The sequence below is a fragment of the Molothrus aeneus genome, chromosome 2 (assembly GCF_037042795.1).
Source record: "Molothrus aeneus isolate 106 chromosome 2, BPBGC_Maene_1.0, whole genome shotgun sequence".
In the NCBI taxonomy this organism is placed as follows: Eukaryota; Metazoa; Chordata; class Aves; order Passeriformes; family Icteridae; genus Molothrus; species Molothrus aeneus.
The window spans coordinates 116,900,409-116,919,369 of NC_089647.1; the positions used below are offsets into that span (position 1 = coordinate 116,900,409).

Genomic DNA, 18,961 nt, shown 5'->3' on the forward strand with positions numbered 1-18,961 from the left:
TTTGCCAGCCACAAGTTCTGACCACAAGATTAGAGAGCTCCTCTTCTCTTTTTTTGTTTCATATTTTCCATGGGCCTGCCCAGCTGCAGGCTTGGGGAGGTAAAGTCAGGTGTTCACCTTTCACTTCCCACCCCTCAAACACAGACTCGTCAGTGGGCAGACCAATGGTTTCAGAGAGGAGGATTTGAAACTCTGGTGGGCAAAGGTCTGTGCCCTCAACGTCCTGGCTGTTATAATCGGGACAGGCTTGGCTTCTTACGGAGAACACAGACTGACTTTTGGATAAAAATCTTCCTCACTGCTGCTGCTGCCTGTTGTGCCATGGGGTGCTGCACGTCTGTTGATCTCAGATCCCAGAATCCTGGAATCCCAGGATGGGTGAGGTTGGGAGGGACCACAGAGGGTCCCTGGTGCCGCCTCCCTGCTCCAGCAGGGCCATCCCAGAGCAGAGGGCACAGGGTGGGCCCAGGTGGCTCTGGAATGTCCCAGGGAGGAGACTCCAGCCCCTCTCTGGGCTCTGCTCCAGCTCGGTCCCTGCCCAGGGCAGAAGTTGTGCCTCCTGTGCAGGGGAATTGCTGGGCTCAGGCCCTGCCCGTGGCTCTGGGGCCATTGCTGGGCCTGGAGCAGAGCCTGGGCCTGCTCTGACCTCTGCACACAGGGACAGCCACAGGGACAGACACAGGGACAGCCACAGGGACAGACACGGGGACAGACACGGGGACAGACACAGGGACAGACACAGGGACAGACAGAGGGCCAGGCAGGGCTGAGGCCCCTCTCTCTCCCTGGGGCTCCTCTCCAGGCTGAGCAGCCCCAGCTCCCCCAGGCTCTCCTGGGCACAGGGAGGCTCCAGGCCCCGGGGATTGCTGGGCCTGTAGAGATCAATGCAGGCTCAGGCAGTGTGTGAGGGCATGGCTGAGGCACTGCTGGGCCTGTAGAGATCAATGCAGGCTCGGGCAGTGTGTGAGGGCATGGCTGAGGCACTGCTGGGCCTGTAGAGATCAATGCAGGCTCTGGCAGTGTGTGAGGGCATGGCTGAGGCACTGCTGGGCCTGTAGAGATCAATGCAGGCTCTGGCAGTGTGTGAGGGCATGGCTGAGGCACTGCTGGGCCTGTAGAGATCAATGCAGGCTCGGGCAGTGTGTGAGGGCATGGCTGAGGCACTGCTGGGCCTGTAGAGATCAATGCAGGCTCTGGCAGTGTGTGAGGGGCATGGCTGAGGCACTGCTGGGCCTGTAGAGATCAATGCAGGCTCTGGCAGTGTGTGAGGGCATGGCTGAGGCACTGCTGGGCCTGTAGAGATCAATGCAGGCTCGGGCAGTGTGTGAGGGCATGGCTGAGGCACTGCTGGGCCTGTAGAGATCAATGCAGGCTCGGGCAGTGTGTGAGGGGCATGGCTGAGGCACTGCTGGGCCTGTAGAGATCAATGCAGGCTCGGGTAGTGTGTGAGGGCATGGCTGAGGCACTGCTGGGCCTGTAGAGATCAATGCAGGCTCGGGCAGTGTGTGAGGGCATGGCTGAGGCACTGCTGGGCCTGTAGAGATCAATGCAGGCTCGGGCAGTGTGTGAGGGCATGGCTGAGGCACTGCTGGGCCTGTAGAGATCAATGCAGGCTCGGGCAGTGTAGGTAGTGCTGGGCCTGAGGCACGCTCAGCCTGTGAGGGTTGTTGTCACCTCCTGCCCCAAGAGCTGATAAGGAAGCCTGATTTTGGCATTTATTTAGGTAACCACACCTCAGGGTCGCCATTTTGAACCGAAACTGCTGAACCAGTCTGGCACTGCTAGAAACATTTGATAACCTATAAATATTTACAGTTTGTCTTCTGCTGAGTTTGAATAGAGCTTCCTCAGCGATGTCATAGAAGAAAGGAGCAGAAGCTGGTGCTGCCCAGGCTGTGAGGAGAGCAGTGCTATCTGCAGAGCACAGGCAGCCGGGGGGGACACTGTGTGTCCCTGTGGCCATTGATGTCTGTCCCAAACCTCTCCTGTGACAGAGGAAATGAGGCCTGCTGGAGTTTGGGCTCTGCTGGGTTTATTTCTGTTGGCTGACAGATAAAGGAAACATAATTTGGTGGTTTCTTCTCATGTCAGCTCTGGAACAGGATGAAAGGGGCAAATACAGCATTTCATCTTGTGTGAAAAGTGGAGGAACAGCGGTCCAGGAAGGAAGGACCTCAGGGAGCCCAAGGAGGGATCACATCTATCTGCCCTTCCCAAGGGATATTTGTAATATCCCCCTTCTCAGGCAATATCACCTGGGGGGTTTTTTGTTTGTTTGATCATTAGAAAACTTTCCTTGTCTCTGTTTTATGGCAGTCCCGTAACTGCCTCCAGCTCCCTCAGGGACACAGGTGATTCATCCCCTGCCCTCAGAAGCCTTTCCCATTTTTAACACTGTCATTACTCTGCCATCAGACCTCATCTCCCCAGACCACATAACAACATCTCCTCTCTGTTCCTTGTCCTCCTCCTGACCCCCCAGCCCTGCTCACAGCTCTGCACAAGGGCTCAGCAGTGCTGAGGAGCAGGCAGGATGATCCTTGGGGTCAGGCATTGGAATGATTGCCCCAGGGAGGTTTTGGAGTCACTGTCTGTGGAATTGTCCCAGAGGTGTCCAGATGTGGCCTTGGGGACAGGGTTTGGGGTGATGCTGGTGCTGGGGTGGAACTGGGTGATCCCAAAGGGCTCTTCCAGCCTTGATGATCCTGGGATTAGGTTTGGAAGGACAGAAGTGTCCTAGGTGGCAACGACCAGGCTGAAAGAGTGAGGAAAGCCCAGCATAAACCTCTGGTTACAGCCTGTGGTGCCTTCCAAATGTGTGATTTTGAACACATCTGTAAGTTCCATCTTCATGGAGAATATTCAGAATCCCAGACTGGTTTGGGTTGGGAGGGACCTCACAGCCCACCCAGTGCCACCCCTGCCATGGCAGGGACACCTGCCACTGTCCCCAGTGCCCAGCCTGGCCTTGGGCACTGCCAGGGATGCAGGGGCAGCCCCAGCTGCTCTGGGCACCCTGTGCCAGGGCCTGCCCACCCTGCCAGGGAACAATTCCTCATTGCCAAGATCCCAGCCAGCCCTGCCCTCTGGCACTGGCAGCCATTCCCTGGGTGCTGTCCCTGCAGGCCTTGTCCCCAGTCCCTCTGCAGCTCTCCTGGAGCCCCTGCAGGCCCTGCCAGGGGCTCTGAGCTCTCCCTGGAGCTTCTCCTGTCCAGGCTGGAATTTCACAGAGATCAGGGAGCTCTGCCCTGTTCAGGGGAGTTCCAGAGCCTGGTTCCACCCCTGGGCCAGCAGGGCTGAGAACCCAACCCAGTGCAAACCCTCTTGTCAGGACACTGACCCAGGGGGAGAACCAGATCCCTCCCTGAGGAGCTCTAACGTGGCTTCAGAAGCTGCCACAGAGCCAGAGGGGCAGAGAGGAGGGCGTGGAAGTTAGAGAGCAGAGTTGAGTGGCTGCTGGCAGAGCTGATGGGGAAATGGAAGAACTGCAAGTTGTCCACCAGGTTCCCTGGTGTTGTTGTTCTATTTCTAGAGTCCCATAATGCTGTTATCAGATTTCTAGAGTCCATACCTCCTTGGTGCATTCTCATGGCTGCAGATCTTCACAGCACAGACTCCTTCTGCATGCTGTTCTTAGTTCAGAGCTCCTCCAAGGCTCTCCCTGACTGGCCAACCCGTCCCCTTTTATCCCAGTTATCTCCATTGGTCACAGCTGCAGCCCAGTTAAGGACATGGCAGCTGCAGCCCATCAAGGACAACGGGGACCTCCTGGGGCAAAGCCTCTACACAGATATTCAGGTACAATCCTTCTATTTTGCTAGGACTCAAGGGCCACCTCTACTGTCCCTTGGTGCTTTCTGCAGTGGGGAGCCCTGGGGTTGGTGATGCTGGAGCGAGGGTTTCCTCTCTCAGGCTTCCCCAGGGCTTCTCTCCTGTCTCTGTGATGCCATCATCATCATCACATGCCCTCAGTGTCTGCAGTGATGGCTTGAGGGACTGCACAATGAGCTTCAGGAACTCCAGTCCCTAAGGAAGGGATATTTCCAGTACGTTGCTCACAGGTGGCCCAAAGCCTGTGGATTATTCACAGCTCTTCTGTAAAGCTGCTCTCTGCAGCCCTGCTGGTCACAGCAGCACCATCTCAGGGGAAGAGCCTTGCTCTGCATGCCACTGATTCAATAACAATGTTCTAGGGTGATGGATCCTAGAAAATGACATTTTGCCAGGTGATAATGGATCTCTCCCAATCTGCCTCAGAAAAAAAAAAGGCACGAAGCGTTTCTGGTTAAGAATCAATTGAAAAGCTTTTCTAGAGCTTGGTATGGATTTTTGTGAAAGCCACTCTGGCTCTGCTGTTCAGTGGGACTCGTTCTGGACTGGGGGGGACCTGCTGGACAGGGAAGACCCCGAAGTTCCCAACAGGAGAGATGAAAATGTGCAGCTGGGGGTGCCTGACCCTGATGGTGTCCCTGACCCCCTGGGTGCTCCTGGGTTCCTCTTTCTCCCTCCACTCCCGTGACTGGAATTCTCTGAACTGTTCCTTTCTGCCTTCCCTCATTGCCCTCTCCTGGAATCTGTTTTGCTGACCACAAGCTCAGACTCTTCTCCTTCAGTTTTCCCCACTTCCCTATTCCTTAATCAATCCATTTTTCTTTGCATTTCAGGTCTGAAATCCTTTCCCAAGAGCTCCCAGGCCTTCAAGGGCTCTGTTTTCTCTCTGGCTTTGCCAGAACATGCTGTACCAGGGTAAGCAGCCTCCAGCATCCCTCTGTACTTCCAGTTTATGTACTTCCAGCACATGGTCAAAGTTCACCTGATTTATTGACTTGTTGTCACTGTAATGTTCACAAGCTCAGCTCAAGATGAACTCTCCTGTGAATTACTGCTTCCCTCTAAATTATTGCTCCTCATCTAAATTATTTCTGTCCTGTGGGGCCACCCAGCCCATGTGGGGACAGGCAGAGGGGACAGGCAGATGCTGTCCCTTGTCCCCAGGCCTGGCTCATGCTGTGACTCTGAGGGGAGCTGTGGCACAGGAAGGGGCCTCTCACCTACAAAAGCTTACCTGGCTGTGGGGCAGGAAGATTTCTGCAGCAAGCCAAAGTGCATGTCAGCCTGAAAAACACATCTGGGTTGATTTTAGCAGCCCCTAAATCCTGGAAGTGTCCAAGGCTGTGGGGCAGGGGCTGCTCCCAGCCCCATCCAGCCTGGCCTTGGGCACTGCCCAGGATCCAGGGGCAGCCCAGCTGCTCTGGGCACCCTGTGCCATGATGTCCCTGCAGACACTGGGATATCCCTGTTCTGCCCTGGTGTGCCTCAGCAGTGAGCCTGCACTGCATTGGCACAGCCTTATCTCTGCCTTATCAGCCCTCAGCAGAGCCTTGGAGCACCATGGATTCCAGCCCTGACAGGAACTCACTCTCCTGTGCAAAGCAGCTGCTGGAGAGGGGAAAGCAGCTCCAGCAGCACTGAGGGAGGGGCAGGGACCTCCAGCCCCCCTCAGCTCCATGTGCACTGGGCATTTTGCCACTCTAAAAGCCAAAATAAAATGGGAAAAAAGAGGGAAAAAGCAAATACAGAAAGAAGCTGTGGGAGGAGGGACAGGGAACACACAGGGAGCTGGACTGGTTCCTTGGAGTGGTGATCCAGACACAGGAACAGCATTCCCAGAGCAGCCTTGGGGAGAGGTGCAGAAAGACACCAATGAAACAAAATCTCTTGGGAAAAAATCAATTCAATAAATTTCATATTCCTTATGAAAGCAGAATGTGACCAAAATTAAAAGTGCAGAAAAACCAGGTACAGATTCCACAGAATCCCAGAACCCCCAAATCCCCGGGGCTGGCCCAGCCCTGCCAGCCCATGCAGTGCCAGCTGTGCCCCATGGGCACCTTGTCCCCAGCCCAGAGCACTCAGTGCCACCTGCAGGGGACACCTGCAGGGCTGGGCACTGCAAAGCTCCCTGGGCAGCCCCTGCCAAGGCCTGAGCTCCCTTTCCATGGGCAAATTGCTGCTGCTGTCCAAGCTGAGCCTGCCCTGGCCCAGCCTGAGGCCGTTCCCTCTGCTCCTGTCCCTGTTCCCTGGGAGCAGAGCCCGACCCCCCCGGCTGTGCCCTCCTGGCAGGGACTTGGGGACACTGAGGGTCCCCTGAGCCTCCTCTGAAGGGAGCTGGGAGATGAAAACTGATGGAATCAATTCCTGATTTCTTCCTGCAACCACTCCCAAAAAGTTGATATTTACCCATCAATAACAAACACCAGCCCCAGGACCGTGCAATTCCCACATCAGGGGGAGACACAACTTCACTCCTGGAAGGTTCCTTTGGTGACAGAATTTAATTTCTCACTCTGACGTTGGTGCAGTGGCACAAACCCAGTCCATGCCCTGTGCCAAGGTCCCACTTCTGCCCCAGTGCTGGGTCCAGCCTTTCCCCACCTGTGCACTGAGGCTGGCTTTGGAGCAGGGAGTCACAGCTCCCTGGATTTTAAAATTAAGCATACACATCAGCAGATAATTCAAATGAACCTCATTTAACTCCCACTTCAGCTGCCAAGTTTCCCACAGACATCAGTTCACCCCACCCTAAAAACTTCACAACTTTGCATCAGGGAAGAATAAATTCCATAGAAAGATGATGCCAATGGGGATATCCTTAAAAACACATCATTTCTCATTAAAAAAAAAATAAACCCCATCTTTTCTTAAAAATAAACCAGGTCTTTCCTTACAAAATACTAATTCATTTTATAAACATTTTGATTCGTTTTTGCAATAAATAGTTCATCAAAGTTAAATTAATTAGTATTATATATAAATATGACATTTCCTTTTTAGTGTCATAATCAGTGCCAGAATTGCTACAACTGCTCAGGGAGCCACAACCAGCAGTGGCAAAAGTTATGGATCATTTAATTCCTCATTTAGAGCCAAGTTTCTTATACTTAAAAAAATAAAATAGTTCTGTCAAAAGTCTGTGACCCCATGTTTGTCTGTGGGGTTTTCCTGCTGGAAAACAGCAACGAGACAAACCCCAAAGTCCATTTGCTTCTCCTTTTCCAAGGGAGAACGAGGAGGATCTTTGGGCTTTCCTGAGGCTGCTCCCACTCCTGAGTCAGTCTCCTTGTGCAGGGTCCTGAGGGAGCTCTGGTGTCCTGCTGGCCCCATCCCCAGCCCCTCCAGGGAGGGTTTGGGATTGCTCTGCAATCACTGTCAGCTTGTCACAAACCAGGAGCTCTTCTCGGGGAGGGAAAGGCTGTGGAGCACCAGGAGGTTTGCTCAGAAACTGGGAAACAAAGAGGAAGTGAAGATTAGGTGTCTGCAGCTGCCCCGTCCTGTTTGCTCGGGAGCACTGGGGTTATCAAACGCACTGGGGTAATTAAACAACAAACACTGGGATTGTTCTGCACACACCAAGCGGCTTTCTCAGCCCTTACAAGTCCCACAGGGCCAACAGTGTCACATCCTCCCTAAAATCCCGTTCCAGGCTTGGGAGCAAGATGGAAGTGCCTCTCAAGAATAACCCCAGGGCTCGGAGTCTTTCTGGGACAGAAACTTGAAAAAAATCCAAGTTTTGATTGGGAACAAAGACCAAATGGTAACTGGGCTGTAGGGGAAGAGAGATTTGCTGAGAACCCTCCCCTCTGGCCATTCCCTGGCTCCTGTTCCTCCAGCCTTGTCCCCAGTCCCTGTCCAGCTCTCCTGGAGCCCCTTCAGGCCCTGCAAGGCCACCACGAGGCCACCCCAGAGCCTTTCCTCCCCCAGGCTGAGCAATCCCAGCTCTCCCAGCCTTTCCTCAGAGCTGCTCCATCCCTCTGCTCACCCCCAGACAAAACAATTCTGAACTGAATCTGGAATGAGAAACCAGCTGCTGTCAGGAGTGCTGGGCACTGCAGGTACAGAGATCAGCACAAATACCCTCACTGGCAGACCCTTTTCCACCAAACTGGGATTGGGAATGTTGTGGCCCAAACCTGCAACTGAAACATCCCCTAGTGAAAGCACTGCCTTGGCCAAAGCACATTCTGGGGAGGCACAGCTGCCCTCTGATTCCTGGGATGGCACCAGCCCAGAGCTCTCCCTGTCCTTAGAGGCACCTGCAGCAAAGGAACCTCGAGCACTCCTGTGTGGATCTGGTGCTGCTGAGCTCTGGGGATGCAGGGACAGCACCCAGGGAATGGCTGCCAGTGCCAGAGGGCAGGGCTGGCTGGGATCTTGGCAATGAGGAATTGTTCCCTGGCAGGGTGGGCAGGCCCTGGCACAGGGTGCCCAGAGCAGCTGGGGCTGCCCCTGCATCCCTGGCAGTGCCCAAGGCCAGGCTGGGCACTGGGGACAGTGGGAGGTGTCCCTGCCATGGCACGGGTGGCACTGGGTGGGATTTGAGGTTCCTCCCATCCCAACCCAGTTGGGATTCTGTGATTCCATGACACTCCTGGTGCTGAGCACGTGTTCAGGAGCAGGAGCCAAAGTCAGCTGCAAACCTGGGGGTGCTGAGCTCTGAGTGAGTGAGAATGAAAGCCCCAGAGGAGCTGCAGGGACTCAGGAGAGCACAGGAGGGACAGGGGTATTTTGTACATCCTTGTTTCTGGGAAGGGACCCTGCTGCAGCCTCTGTCCTCTGCTGTGTGACAGGGGCAGTGGGTCCCCATCAGCACTGGCTGCTGGCACTGCTCTCCTTTTAGCTGGAATTTTCAGACTCCATAGAATCACAGATTCCCACAATGGGTTGGGTTGGACGGAACCCCAAAGCTCTTGCCATGGCCAGGGACACCTTCCACAGCCCAGGCTGCTCTGGTACAGCTGATCCAGCCCAGGTTCCTTCCTCAGACACTTTCCTGAAGTTAAAACTTGTGATTACACTCCTGACAGAACATTGCTGCAGGAGAAAAAAGGAGCTGGTTTAAGTCTAAAAGGAGGCAGGAGAGACAGAGATTTCTGTTGTTCATTGGCCAAATGAGGAACTGAAGTTGACACCTGGTACTCTCTCACTTCAAAATCAACAAACCCATCCTGTTTCTGAGCCATAAAAAGCTGGTGATTACAAATTACAGACCACTGACTATCAGGTGCCAGTGAAAGGAAGCAAAATAAAAGAAGCTCTAAATGTTTTGGCACTGAGAGCCTTAAAAAAAACAAGTGGCTCTGCTGGAAAGGCTGATTTTCACATGTTAGGCAGGAAACAAACCTCTTTCAAGTGTTCTGGGAAAATGTAGGAAGGGCAGAAAACATGTTTGATGAGTCTGTACACATAAAAACTGAAGAAGAAACAAACGGTGACAGCTGTGCCCACGACCAGCATGGACCCCACCAGAACAGTCACAATGATCCACACAGGGGTTACACCTGCCAGAGACAAGGAAAAAAACCATTAAAACCGTCATTATTCACTGCTGAGTGTTTATTTTCAAATCATCACTTTCTCCATGGAATGCCCCTGGGTCCCTGCAGTGCCCCAGGCCAGGCTGGGCACTGGGGCTGGAGCAGCCTGGCACAGTGGGAGCTGCCCCTGCCATGGCTGGGGTAGCACTGCTGGGCTCTGAGGTCCCTCCCAGCCATCCCAGGGTGGTTCCAGCATCCCCAGCAGCTCCCAGGTTACCATTGTGGGTTGTCTGCTCACAGAGCTCCCTGCTCAGCTGCCCTGTCTTGTTCCACTCGGGAATCAGCGCCTGCACTCGGACACAGTAAACTGTCCATGGCTCCAGCTGGGCCAGGATCTCTGAGCTGTGCCTGGTGTCCACCTGAGCTGCCTGCAAACACACAAACACACCAAAGGGAAGCTGGGGGAGCAGCTAAGGAACAACCAAGGAATTGCAATTACAACTAAATTACAACTGGTCTGAATTACAATTACAATTACTTACTGTACAGCCATCCACACCACTGCCCTTTGGGCTCTTTCCAGCAGCACTAACAAAGTTTCAGACTAATGAGGGATGATAAATGAGATCTGGTGGCAGCCAAAAACTGTCACCCAACCAAATGAGATCAGCTAGGAGCACAGCTACACACAAACAGCATCCAGCTGCAGAGAGAGCAAGTGGGGTGGAGCAACAGCACAAGAGGAAAAGGCCTCAGGTTGTGCCAGGGGAGTTTTAGATTAGGAAACATCTTTAAACATTTTTAAAACTCCAGGGAAGTTTTAGATTAGGGACATTAGGAAAAATTCCTTCACTGAAAAAGCTGTTGAGGCCTGGAATAGGCTGCCCAGAGAAATGGTGCAGCCCCCACCCCTGGAAGTGTTAAAAATGTGTAGATGTGGCACTTGGGGACATGGGGTAGTGGTGAACATGGGCTGCTGGGTTAATGGCTGGAACTGAGGGCTCTTCCAGCCTTCCCAACTCTGTGATTCTGTGATCTGTCATCTAGGCAAAACAAAAAAAAAAAAAGAGAAAGAAAGAAAGAAAGGAAGGAAATATTCCTGGGAGCTGTGAGGAGGCGGAGCAGATGAATTTGCTGCTCAGGATCAGTTATGTCCCTGTAACTGCAGAGCATCCCTCAACAGCAACAGGAGACTCTCCAGGCAGCTTTCAATCCTGGAGCAAGCACCCAGCTCACAAATACCCTGTGCAGCTCCCCAGGCCCTGCCTGTGCCTCTGGGATCCCTGGGCAATGTCCCAGACTGCACCTGGAAGTGCTGCAGGCACAGACTCCAGGTGCAGTGCTGTTCCTCTGGTGAATGCACTGAGGGCATCCCAGGGGCAGGAACACCTCATTCCTCAGGAGCCTGGGAGTGGAAACCAGGCTGCTGGGTGGGAAATGAGGGCCCCTGATTTCTGGAACTGAATGGCAAAGCACTGTGAGGGTAACAGATACAAATCAGAGTTACACCTGCTGGAGTCCATTCTATAAAACTGCACTGATGGAAAAGCACTCATTAACTGGGACTGGCTGCTGGTCAGAGGCTTCCTGTGTGCCTGAAACAGAGGCCAAAATGCTCTAATTAACACATTATTAATGATCTTTCTCCATGCACTGTGTATGGAGGAGCAGAACTGCCTGTGGAAGAGGCTGGCCCTGAGAGGGAGAAAGGGAACTGCAGTGGATACAAACTGCAGAGCTGCAGGTGGCCACAGGGAATGAAAGCCTTCCCCATTTTAGAAATCTTTGGGGGTAAAAAACCCAAAGTCCCACTGAGAGGGAAAAAACACAGAGTTATTGATAATTATGGAAAGAGAAAATTCTGTCCATGCTGCTGTGTAACTACACAGCTCCTGACTTACTCTGAGTCCCAGCTGTGGTGAACAGACTCGATTAACTGTAATTAGGAGAGATCCATTTTTACTCTTAGAATCACAGAATCCCACACTGGGATGGGTTGGAGGAACCTCAAATCCCAGCCAGTGCCACCCCTGCCATGGCAGGGACACCTCCCACTGTCCCCAGTGCCCAGCCTGGCCTTGGGCACTGCCAGGGATGCAGGGGCAGCCCCAGCTGCTCTGGGCACCCTGTGCCAGGGCCTGCCCACCCTGCCAGGGAACAATTCCTCATTGCCAAGATCCCAGCCAGCCCTGCCCTCTGGCACTGGCAGCCATTCCCTGGGTGCTGTCCCTGCAGGCCTTGTCCCCAGTCCCTCTGCAGCTCTCCTGGAGCCCCTGCAGGCCCTGCCAGGGGCTCTGAGCTCTCCCTGGAGCTGCTCCTCTCCAGGTGAGCACCCCCAGCTCTCCTAGCCTGGCCCAGAGCCCTGTAACCCGTGCCAGACCCTCCAGGAGCTCCCAGGACATTCCCAGGACGGCGTTTCCCAGGAGAAGCACAGGTGGGGCTCAGGGAGTCACCATACCCAGGAGGCAGAGGCCGGGTCTGTGTCCCTGCTGCCCTTCCTCCAGTAGAGGATCCTGTAGCTCCAGGAGCCGTAGTAGAGCCGCAGGGGCCACCGCTCCTGGCCGTGCTCCGCAAAGGGCCCCGAGAGATCCACGTGCAGCGCCCCCTGCTCCGAGCGCAGCCGCACCTCGGGGGCACCGATGGAGGCTGGGGAGAGACGGGAGAGGAGAGGAGAGGAGAGGAGAGGAGAGGAGAGGAGAGGAGAGGAGAGGAGAGGAGAGGAGAGGAGAGGAGAGGAGAGGAGAGGAGAGGAGAGGAGAGGAGAGGAGAGGAGAGGAGAGGAGAGGAGAGGAGAGGAGAGGAGAGGAGAGGAGAGGAGAGGAGAGGAGAGGAGAGGAGAGGAGAGGAGAGGAGAGGAGAGGAGAGGAGAGGAGAGGAGAGGAGAGGGATCCATGGTAAATATGGTAACAGAGAGCAAAAAAAAGGAGGAAAAGGAGAAAGGGAGAAAGAGAGAGAAAAGGAAAAGGAAAAGGAAAAGGAAAAGGGAAAGGGAAAGGGAAAGGGAAAGGGAAAGGGAAAGGGAAAGGGAAAGGGAAAGGGAAAGGGAAAGGAAAGGAAAGGAAAGGGAGGAAGAGAGAGAGAAAAAGAGAAAGAGTGAAAGAAAGAAAGAGAGGGAGAGAAAGAGAAAGAGAGAGAGGAAGAGGGAAAGAAGGAAGAGAAGAGAAGAGAAGAGAAGAGAAGAGAAGAGAAGAGAAGAGAAGAGAAGAGAAGAGAAGAGAAGAGAAGAGAAGAGAAGAGAAGAGAAGAGAAGAGAAGAGAAGAGAAGAGAAGAGAAGAGAAGAGAAGAGAAGAGAAGGAATTCAGCTTCAGCTGGGCATTTTCACACAGCCCAAAAGTCACCTTTTGAATCATGCATTAGAAAGAAGTCATTTCTTTTTCCTGGCTCAGGCATTAGTTAATGCTTTCCTCCCAGAAGTGCTCTGGAAATCGATTTTGTTTTTGCAGCAAACAGCAGGTACCAGTGCAAGCCCCATTCCCACAGCCTCTACATGAACTCAGTTCCCTTTTGCCAGCTGTGGTGACTCCAGGAGAGGAAGGACCATTTCCATGGCTATCACTCACTTCTCCTTCTGGGCCAAACTGCCACAACATCTGTCTGTCCTGAGCACACCCTCCAGAAAAGTGATTTTTGGGGGGTTGTGTGGGTTTTGATCATGATCAGCTTGAAAAATGAAAACATTTGAATTATTTCTGCCTTGTGCAATCAAGATTCCTTGGCTGAAAATTAACCTTTCTCTGTGAGAGTGGGGTTTTTTTGAAGTAAGAAAAAATGGAAATTAAACTTTTTGTCTGGCAAAGCAATAAATAAGGAAGTAACTGAATTTATTTAGATACACAGGAAGTCTGGCTCCTTAAAGACAACTTCTCCCTGTCTGGAAAATAGAAATGTGGTTTATTTTAAAATAAATATATGCTTTGTTTGAAAATCTCCTCCAAAGAGGTGATCAATACTATGACAGTGAACTTTGCTTTCTGCCAGTGTTACAACTAAGATTTTATAGTTCAAGGTAATTAAATGTCTTTAATGATGCAATTAATGATAAAATGTAATTAAATTATAAAATAGAAAATAGAAATGTTCCTTATTTTAAGAGAAAATGATGCTTGCTTTGAAAATCTCCTCCAAAGAGGTGATCAATACTATGACAGTGAACCTACTCTGCTTTCTGGTAGTGTTGCAACTAAGATTTTACAGTTCAATGTAATTAAATGTATTTAATTATGTAATTAATGATGAAATAGAAAATAGAATTGTGCCTTATTTTAAGAGAAATGATGCTTTGTTGAAAATCTCCTCCAAAGAGGTGATCAATACTTACAACAGTGAACTTTGCTTCTGCCAGTGTCACAACTAAGATTTTACAGTTCAATGTAGTTAAATGTATTTAATCACAGTTCAATGTAATTAAATGTATTTAGTCATGTAACTAATGATAAAATAGAAAATAGAAATGTTCCTTATTTTAAAAGAAAATGATGCTTTGTTTGAAAATCTCCTCCAAAGAGGTGATCAATGACAGTGAACTTACTCTGCTTGCTGCCAGTGTTACAAATAAGATTTTATAGTTCAGTGTTGTTGGAACCCTGGCTGCTGAGAATTCCAGACTTTCTGTGCTGCCAGGCACTGACCCCCAGAGAACACTGCACTGACCTGAGGGCCTGGAGAAGCTTCCAGAATGGAATGGCAGAACTGGGATTGTGGGGGTGGAGTTTGAATAGAAGTGTGTGATATCACAGGGTGGGAAACTCAGAGTTTAAGGGTTTAGAATACAGGAATAGAGAGAAAGCAAGATGGAGGGTTTAGGGTGGAGGCTGCTCCTTCTTCTTCTCCATGGGTTTGGGTGGTTTTGTGTCATTGGACAGAAAAGTCTGCATTGTGGACTTTGAGTGATCAGTTATTGGGTTAAAAGTGAAAATAATTTTGGTGTCATTTCCTAATTGGGTAGTTTAGCCTTAAAAGGCCTTGTAGAGAAAGACAGTGAGCCATCTTGTACCTTGTTAGTGAAATACTGCAGAACTCACTGCTGTGAGACTGTAACACAGATAAGTAAAAAAAAACCACCTAAGCCTGAAACACCATCTCTGAGTGCCTTCAGTCCCAACCTCGGCAGAGGTACAAAAAAGCAGCCAAGAACTGGCAGCACGTGATTAAATGATAAACCACTCGTTCTCCTCGAGCTCCCTCCCAGAGCAGGCAGTACTTTTGGGAAGAACAGGGAGGGCTCACTGTCATCCATGGGCTTGAAGAGGAGGGTGACCCAGGGGGAGTGCAGCTCTCCTGCCTCGGCGCGCAGCCGCAGCGCGTAGCTGCCGTAGGGTGACAGCGAGGACACGTCACACTGGGGCAGCCTCAGCTCTGTCCCCAGCGTCTCAAAGCTGTCCCCAGGGTAGTAGATGCTGCAGGGAACAGAAACAACGTGTAAGAGATGGGTAATTACAATTGGCTAAATGGCTTTAAGGCAGAAGAGCTGTTAATGCAAGCAGTTAGCACTTGGGGACATAAAAATGTACCCAGGGTGTGTAAGACTCGCACTAGGGACTTTACACCCATCTGTAAATCCATGATAAACTTAGGGAATTAAAATTACTTCTGTAAAAAATGCCCATTTCCTGGCAGGGTCCTAGGAGTGCATTCAGCAGGCAGAGTTCAGAGAGCCAGCTATCACCCAGCCAGTGCCAGGGCACTGCTGTCCCACTGGGACCCTCTCAGAGCTGTCCCCAGGATTTGCACACGAGGAAAAGCCAGGGAAAACAGGGATGGGAAGGGACCAGGAGCTGCTTATGGAACAGAACCACAGAGGGTGTGGGTTAGAGGGACCCTAAATCCCACCCAGAGCCACCCCTGCCATGGCAGGGACACCTCCCACTGTCCCAGGTGCTCCAGGCCCAGTGTCCAGCCTGGCCTTGATCAATACATGATTTAATAGATGATATTTAATATATTTTATTCTTTCTGCTTTGCATCAAAAGCCTGCCCAGAAATGTACTGATCAAGGGACCATGGCTACAGAACCCAGAAAAATCCTCTCAACTCAGCATGAAGAGAAGGCTCTGGGCAAGGCTTAGAGCTCCTGCCAGTGCCTGGAGGGGCTTCTAAAGAAAAGGGAGAATTTTATATGGGCAGAGAGTCCAGGAGCCAGGGAATGGCTGCCAGTGCCAGAGGGCAGGGCTGGATGGGATCTTGGCAATGAGGAATTGTTCCCTGGCAGGGTGGGCAGGCCCTGGCACAGGGTGCCCAGAGCAGCTGGGGCTGCCCCTGCATCCCTGGCAGTGCCCAAGGCCAGGCTGGGCACTGGGGCTGGGAGCACCTGGGACAGTGGGAGGTGTCCCTGGGATGGGATGGGATAATGGGATGGGATGGGATAATGGGATGGGATGGGATGGGATGGGATAATGGGATGGGATGGGATGGGATGGGATGGGATGGGATGGGATGGGATGGGATGGGATGGGATGGGATGGGATGGGATGGGATGGGAGCATCTGAGAGATCAGGGAAGGGCAAACACTCAGCACCTCCAGGTCTCTTCAATCACAGAAGAGAGGAACCACACACAAAGAGCCAATAACACCCGGTGTTAGAATGTGGTTGTGGTTCCAAACCAAACAGGGCAAAGCTGCCTTGGGTGTGAATGCCCAGGAAATGCCTCTGCCCTGTGCTCCAGCTCAGCAGAGAAGCCTCTCACAAGCTGAAATAAAGGGACAGCTCCTGGGACAGCCAAGTCCCTGAGATAAAGGGACAGAGTGTGCTCTGCAGAGGACACAGATCCCAAGCACACAGAGCTGTGGGTGGGAGTGAAAGGCAGCCCAGCCCAGCCCAGCCTCACCTCTTGGACTGGACAGTGTAGGTGAGGTTTCCTCTGGGGAACCGTGGTGCATCCCACTGCAAGGTGCTGTGCAGATTGACTGAAGTAATTCTCACGTTCTGGGGCTCTGGGACCATTCCAGAAACTGTGAGAGGAATCAGAACCAACATTTCAGTGTTTGCTCCATCACTTGTCACTCATCCAAAATTTAAATGCAGCCTCTGCCTTGCCTTAGGTGCTTAATCAAAAACAGAGCCCAAATAAATTAAATTTAAATCCTGCCTCCTGCCTCCTTATGCAACAAAACAAATTACTGGCAGCAGTGATTTCCAGTAAGTGCTTGTGACACCAACATTTCTGGTGCATGACTGAGCTGGTGCTGCCCAGCACTCGGGGCATGAACTCTCCCTGAGATTGTCAAACCCCAATTTTTCTAAGCAGTGCTCCAGCAGCACTGTGGGAATAACAAGGGCGTGGGGATGGACAAACTTCAGCACCTCTGAAGCCAAGAGAGCTATTACATATAATTAAATGTAATTAAGTATCACTAACCAGCATTATTCACAAGTGACAAAACCCCAGTTGTTCTCCTTTCTTGGAACTGAATCAAAGAAACCCTAAACTAGTGTAAATATCAATGAAAATAACTTAATTATTCTTACATAATTGGAGGTATTGAGACCAAAACAGCAAAGATTCCAGCCTATTACTGCACCACAAATAAGCAATGCAAACAAACCCTGCCAGAACAGAGCAGTGCTTAAATGCCACAGGAGTCACACCTGATGAGAGACTCTAAAATAAATAACACATTTTCCAGGTCTGTGCTTCACAGAATAATCAGGGCTGAAAGAGACCTTCAAGGTCACCCTGTGTCACCCCAGCAGCCCATAACCACCCCTGAGCTGTGTCCCCAGCTGATGCACAAATGAATGAAATTCCTGTGTCAGTCACCTCCATCTGGCAGGCAAGAGTTTGAAATCTGAACCTGCCTTAAACAAAACCAGTTTCAGACTCTGGTCCTACAGGGTTACGCCTGCACCCAACAAATAAATAAATCACAGTGCACATCACAAATACAGAAGTTCAAATCACACACTGGCTTGGCTGGGAGGGACCTCAAATCCCACCCAGTGCCATGGCAGGGACACCTCCCACTGTCCCCAGTGCCCAGCCTGGCCTTGGGCACTGCCAGGGATGCAGGGGCAGCCCCAGCTGCTCTGGGCACCCTGTGCCAGGGCCTGCCCACCCTGCCAGGAACAATTCCTCATTGCCAAGATCCCAGCCAGCCCTGCCCTCTGGCACTGGCAGCCATTCCCCTTTATGATCCTGGCATTCCACCCCTGGTCCAAAGTCCCTCTCATTTCTCCTGGAGCGCTGCCCCGCTCTGAGGATGAGGCCTGAGGCAGGCATGCAAATTCCCAGGAAAAATCCCATTTCCTTGCCAGGCTCCCTTCCCTCACAGTGCTGCCTACCTGAGCAGCCTCCAGGTAAATTGCTTCATTGGGCACTGTGGATCCAAAGAGATGAGGAAATATTTCTGGGCATTCAGGCTTGTGCACAGCCCTGCCAGCCCATGCAGTGCCAGCTGTGCCCCATGGGCACCTTGTCCCCAGCCCAGAGCACTCAGTGCCACCTGCAGGGGACACCTGCAGGGCTGGGCACTGCAAAGCTCCCTGGGCAGCCCCTGCCAAGGCCTGAACTCCCTTTCCATGGGCAAATTGCTGCTGCTGTCCAAGCTGAGCCTGCCCTGGCCCAGCCTGAGGCCGTTCCCTCTGCTCCTGTCCCTGTTCCCCGGCTGTCCCCTCTGCAGACAGTGACACGGGGCTCTCGGGCCGCGGTTTCGCCGGGATTCGCAGCGTCCCCCTCCCGGCAGGACCGGCCCCGTTTCCCAGCAGATCCAATAACGCCCGCGGTGGCCGGGCAGGCTGGCCCCGCTGTCCCTTCTGTCCCTACAGGGCACTGCCCGGGCTGCCCGGTCCCTCACAGCCCCCGAGGAGCCGCGCCGGGCTCGGGGCAGCGCGGAGGCACCGCCGCCTCAGGCGCCCCTCGCTGCCGCTCCCCCTGAGGGCACCGCCGCCCTCCGTGCCCGCGGCCAGGCGGCACCGGGACCTCGCTCCGTCCCTCCCAGGCGGACTCACCGAGGAGCAGCAGCCCGCTGCAGAGCGCGGCCCGCAGCGCGGCGGCCATGGCGGCTCCCTCAGCCGCGGCGGGGCGGCCGCGCCATGGCAGCGGGAGCGGGGCGGGCACCCCGAACCTTCCGCTTCCCAACGGGGCAGGGCGGGCACCCGGAGCCCCGGCACCCGAACCTTCCGCTTCCCAACGGGGCAGGGCGGGCACCCGGAGCCCCGGCACCCCGAACCTTCCGCTTCCCAACGGGGCGGAGCGGGCACCCGGAGCCCCGGCACCCCGAACCTTCCGCTTCCCCACGGGGCAGGGCGGGCACCCGGAGCCCCGGCACCCGAACCTTCCGCTTCCCCACGGGGCAGGGCGGGCACCCGGAGCCCCGGCACCCGAACCTTCCGCTTCCCAACGGGGCAGGGCGGGCACCCGGAGCCCCGGCACCCGAACCTTCCGCTTCCCCACAGGGCGGGCACCCGGAGCCCCGGCACCCGAACCTTCCGCTTCCCAACGGGGCAGGGCGGGCACCCGGAGCCCCGGCACCCCGAACCTTCCGCTTCCCCACAGGGCGGGCCAGAACTGTGGGCACAGCGGCGGCCCCGGGCCTGAGGCCTCCCCCTGAGAGGAATGGCAGATTTGTCTTTACAAAGCAGCTGTGGGTCTGCTGGTAGATAAAACCAGCACTGGGAGAGAAAAGAAACCATGGGAAGGATTCCACTG

At 53.2% G+C, this 18,961-nt stretch overlaps 1 protein-coding gene across 1 annotated transcript; it reads right to left on the reverse strand.

Moving 5' to 3' along the window:
* Positions 1–6,316: 6,316 nt before the first annotated feature.
* On the reverse strand, positions 6,317–18,600 carry IL10RB (interleukin 10 receptor subunit beta). Its single transcript, XM_066545592.1, has 7 exons — positions 18,262–18,600; positions 16,142–16,265; positions 14,542–14,711; positions 11,773–11,960; positions 9,592–9,742; positions 9,181–9,338; positions 6,317–7,282 (listed from the first exon to the last, which is right to left on the reverse strand). The coding sequence occupies exons 1-7, from the start codon at positions 18,308–18,310 to the stop codon at positions 7,112–7,114; spliced, it is 1,011 nt and encodes a 336-aa protein (XP_066401689.1). The 5' UTR covers positions 18,311–18,600; the 3' UTR covers positions 6,317–7,111.
* Between the last annotated feature and the right edge of the window lie 361 nt (positions 18,601–18,961).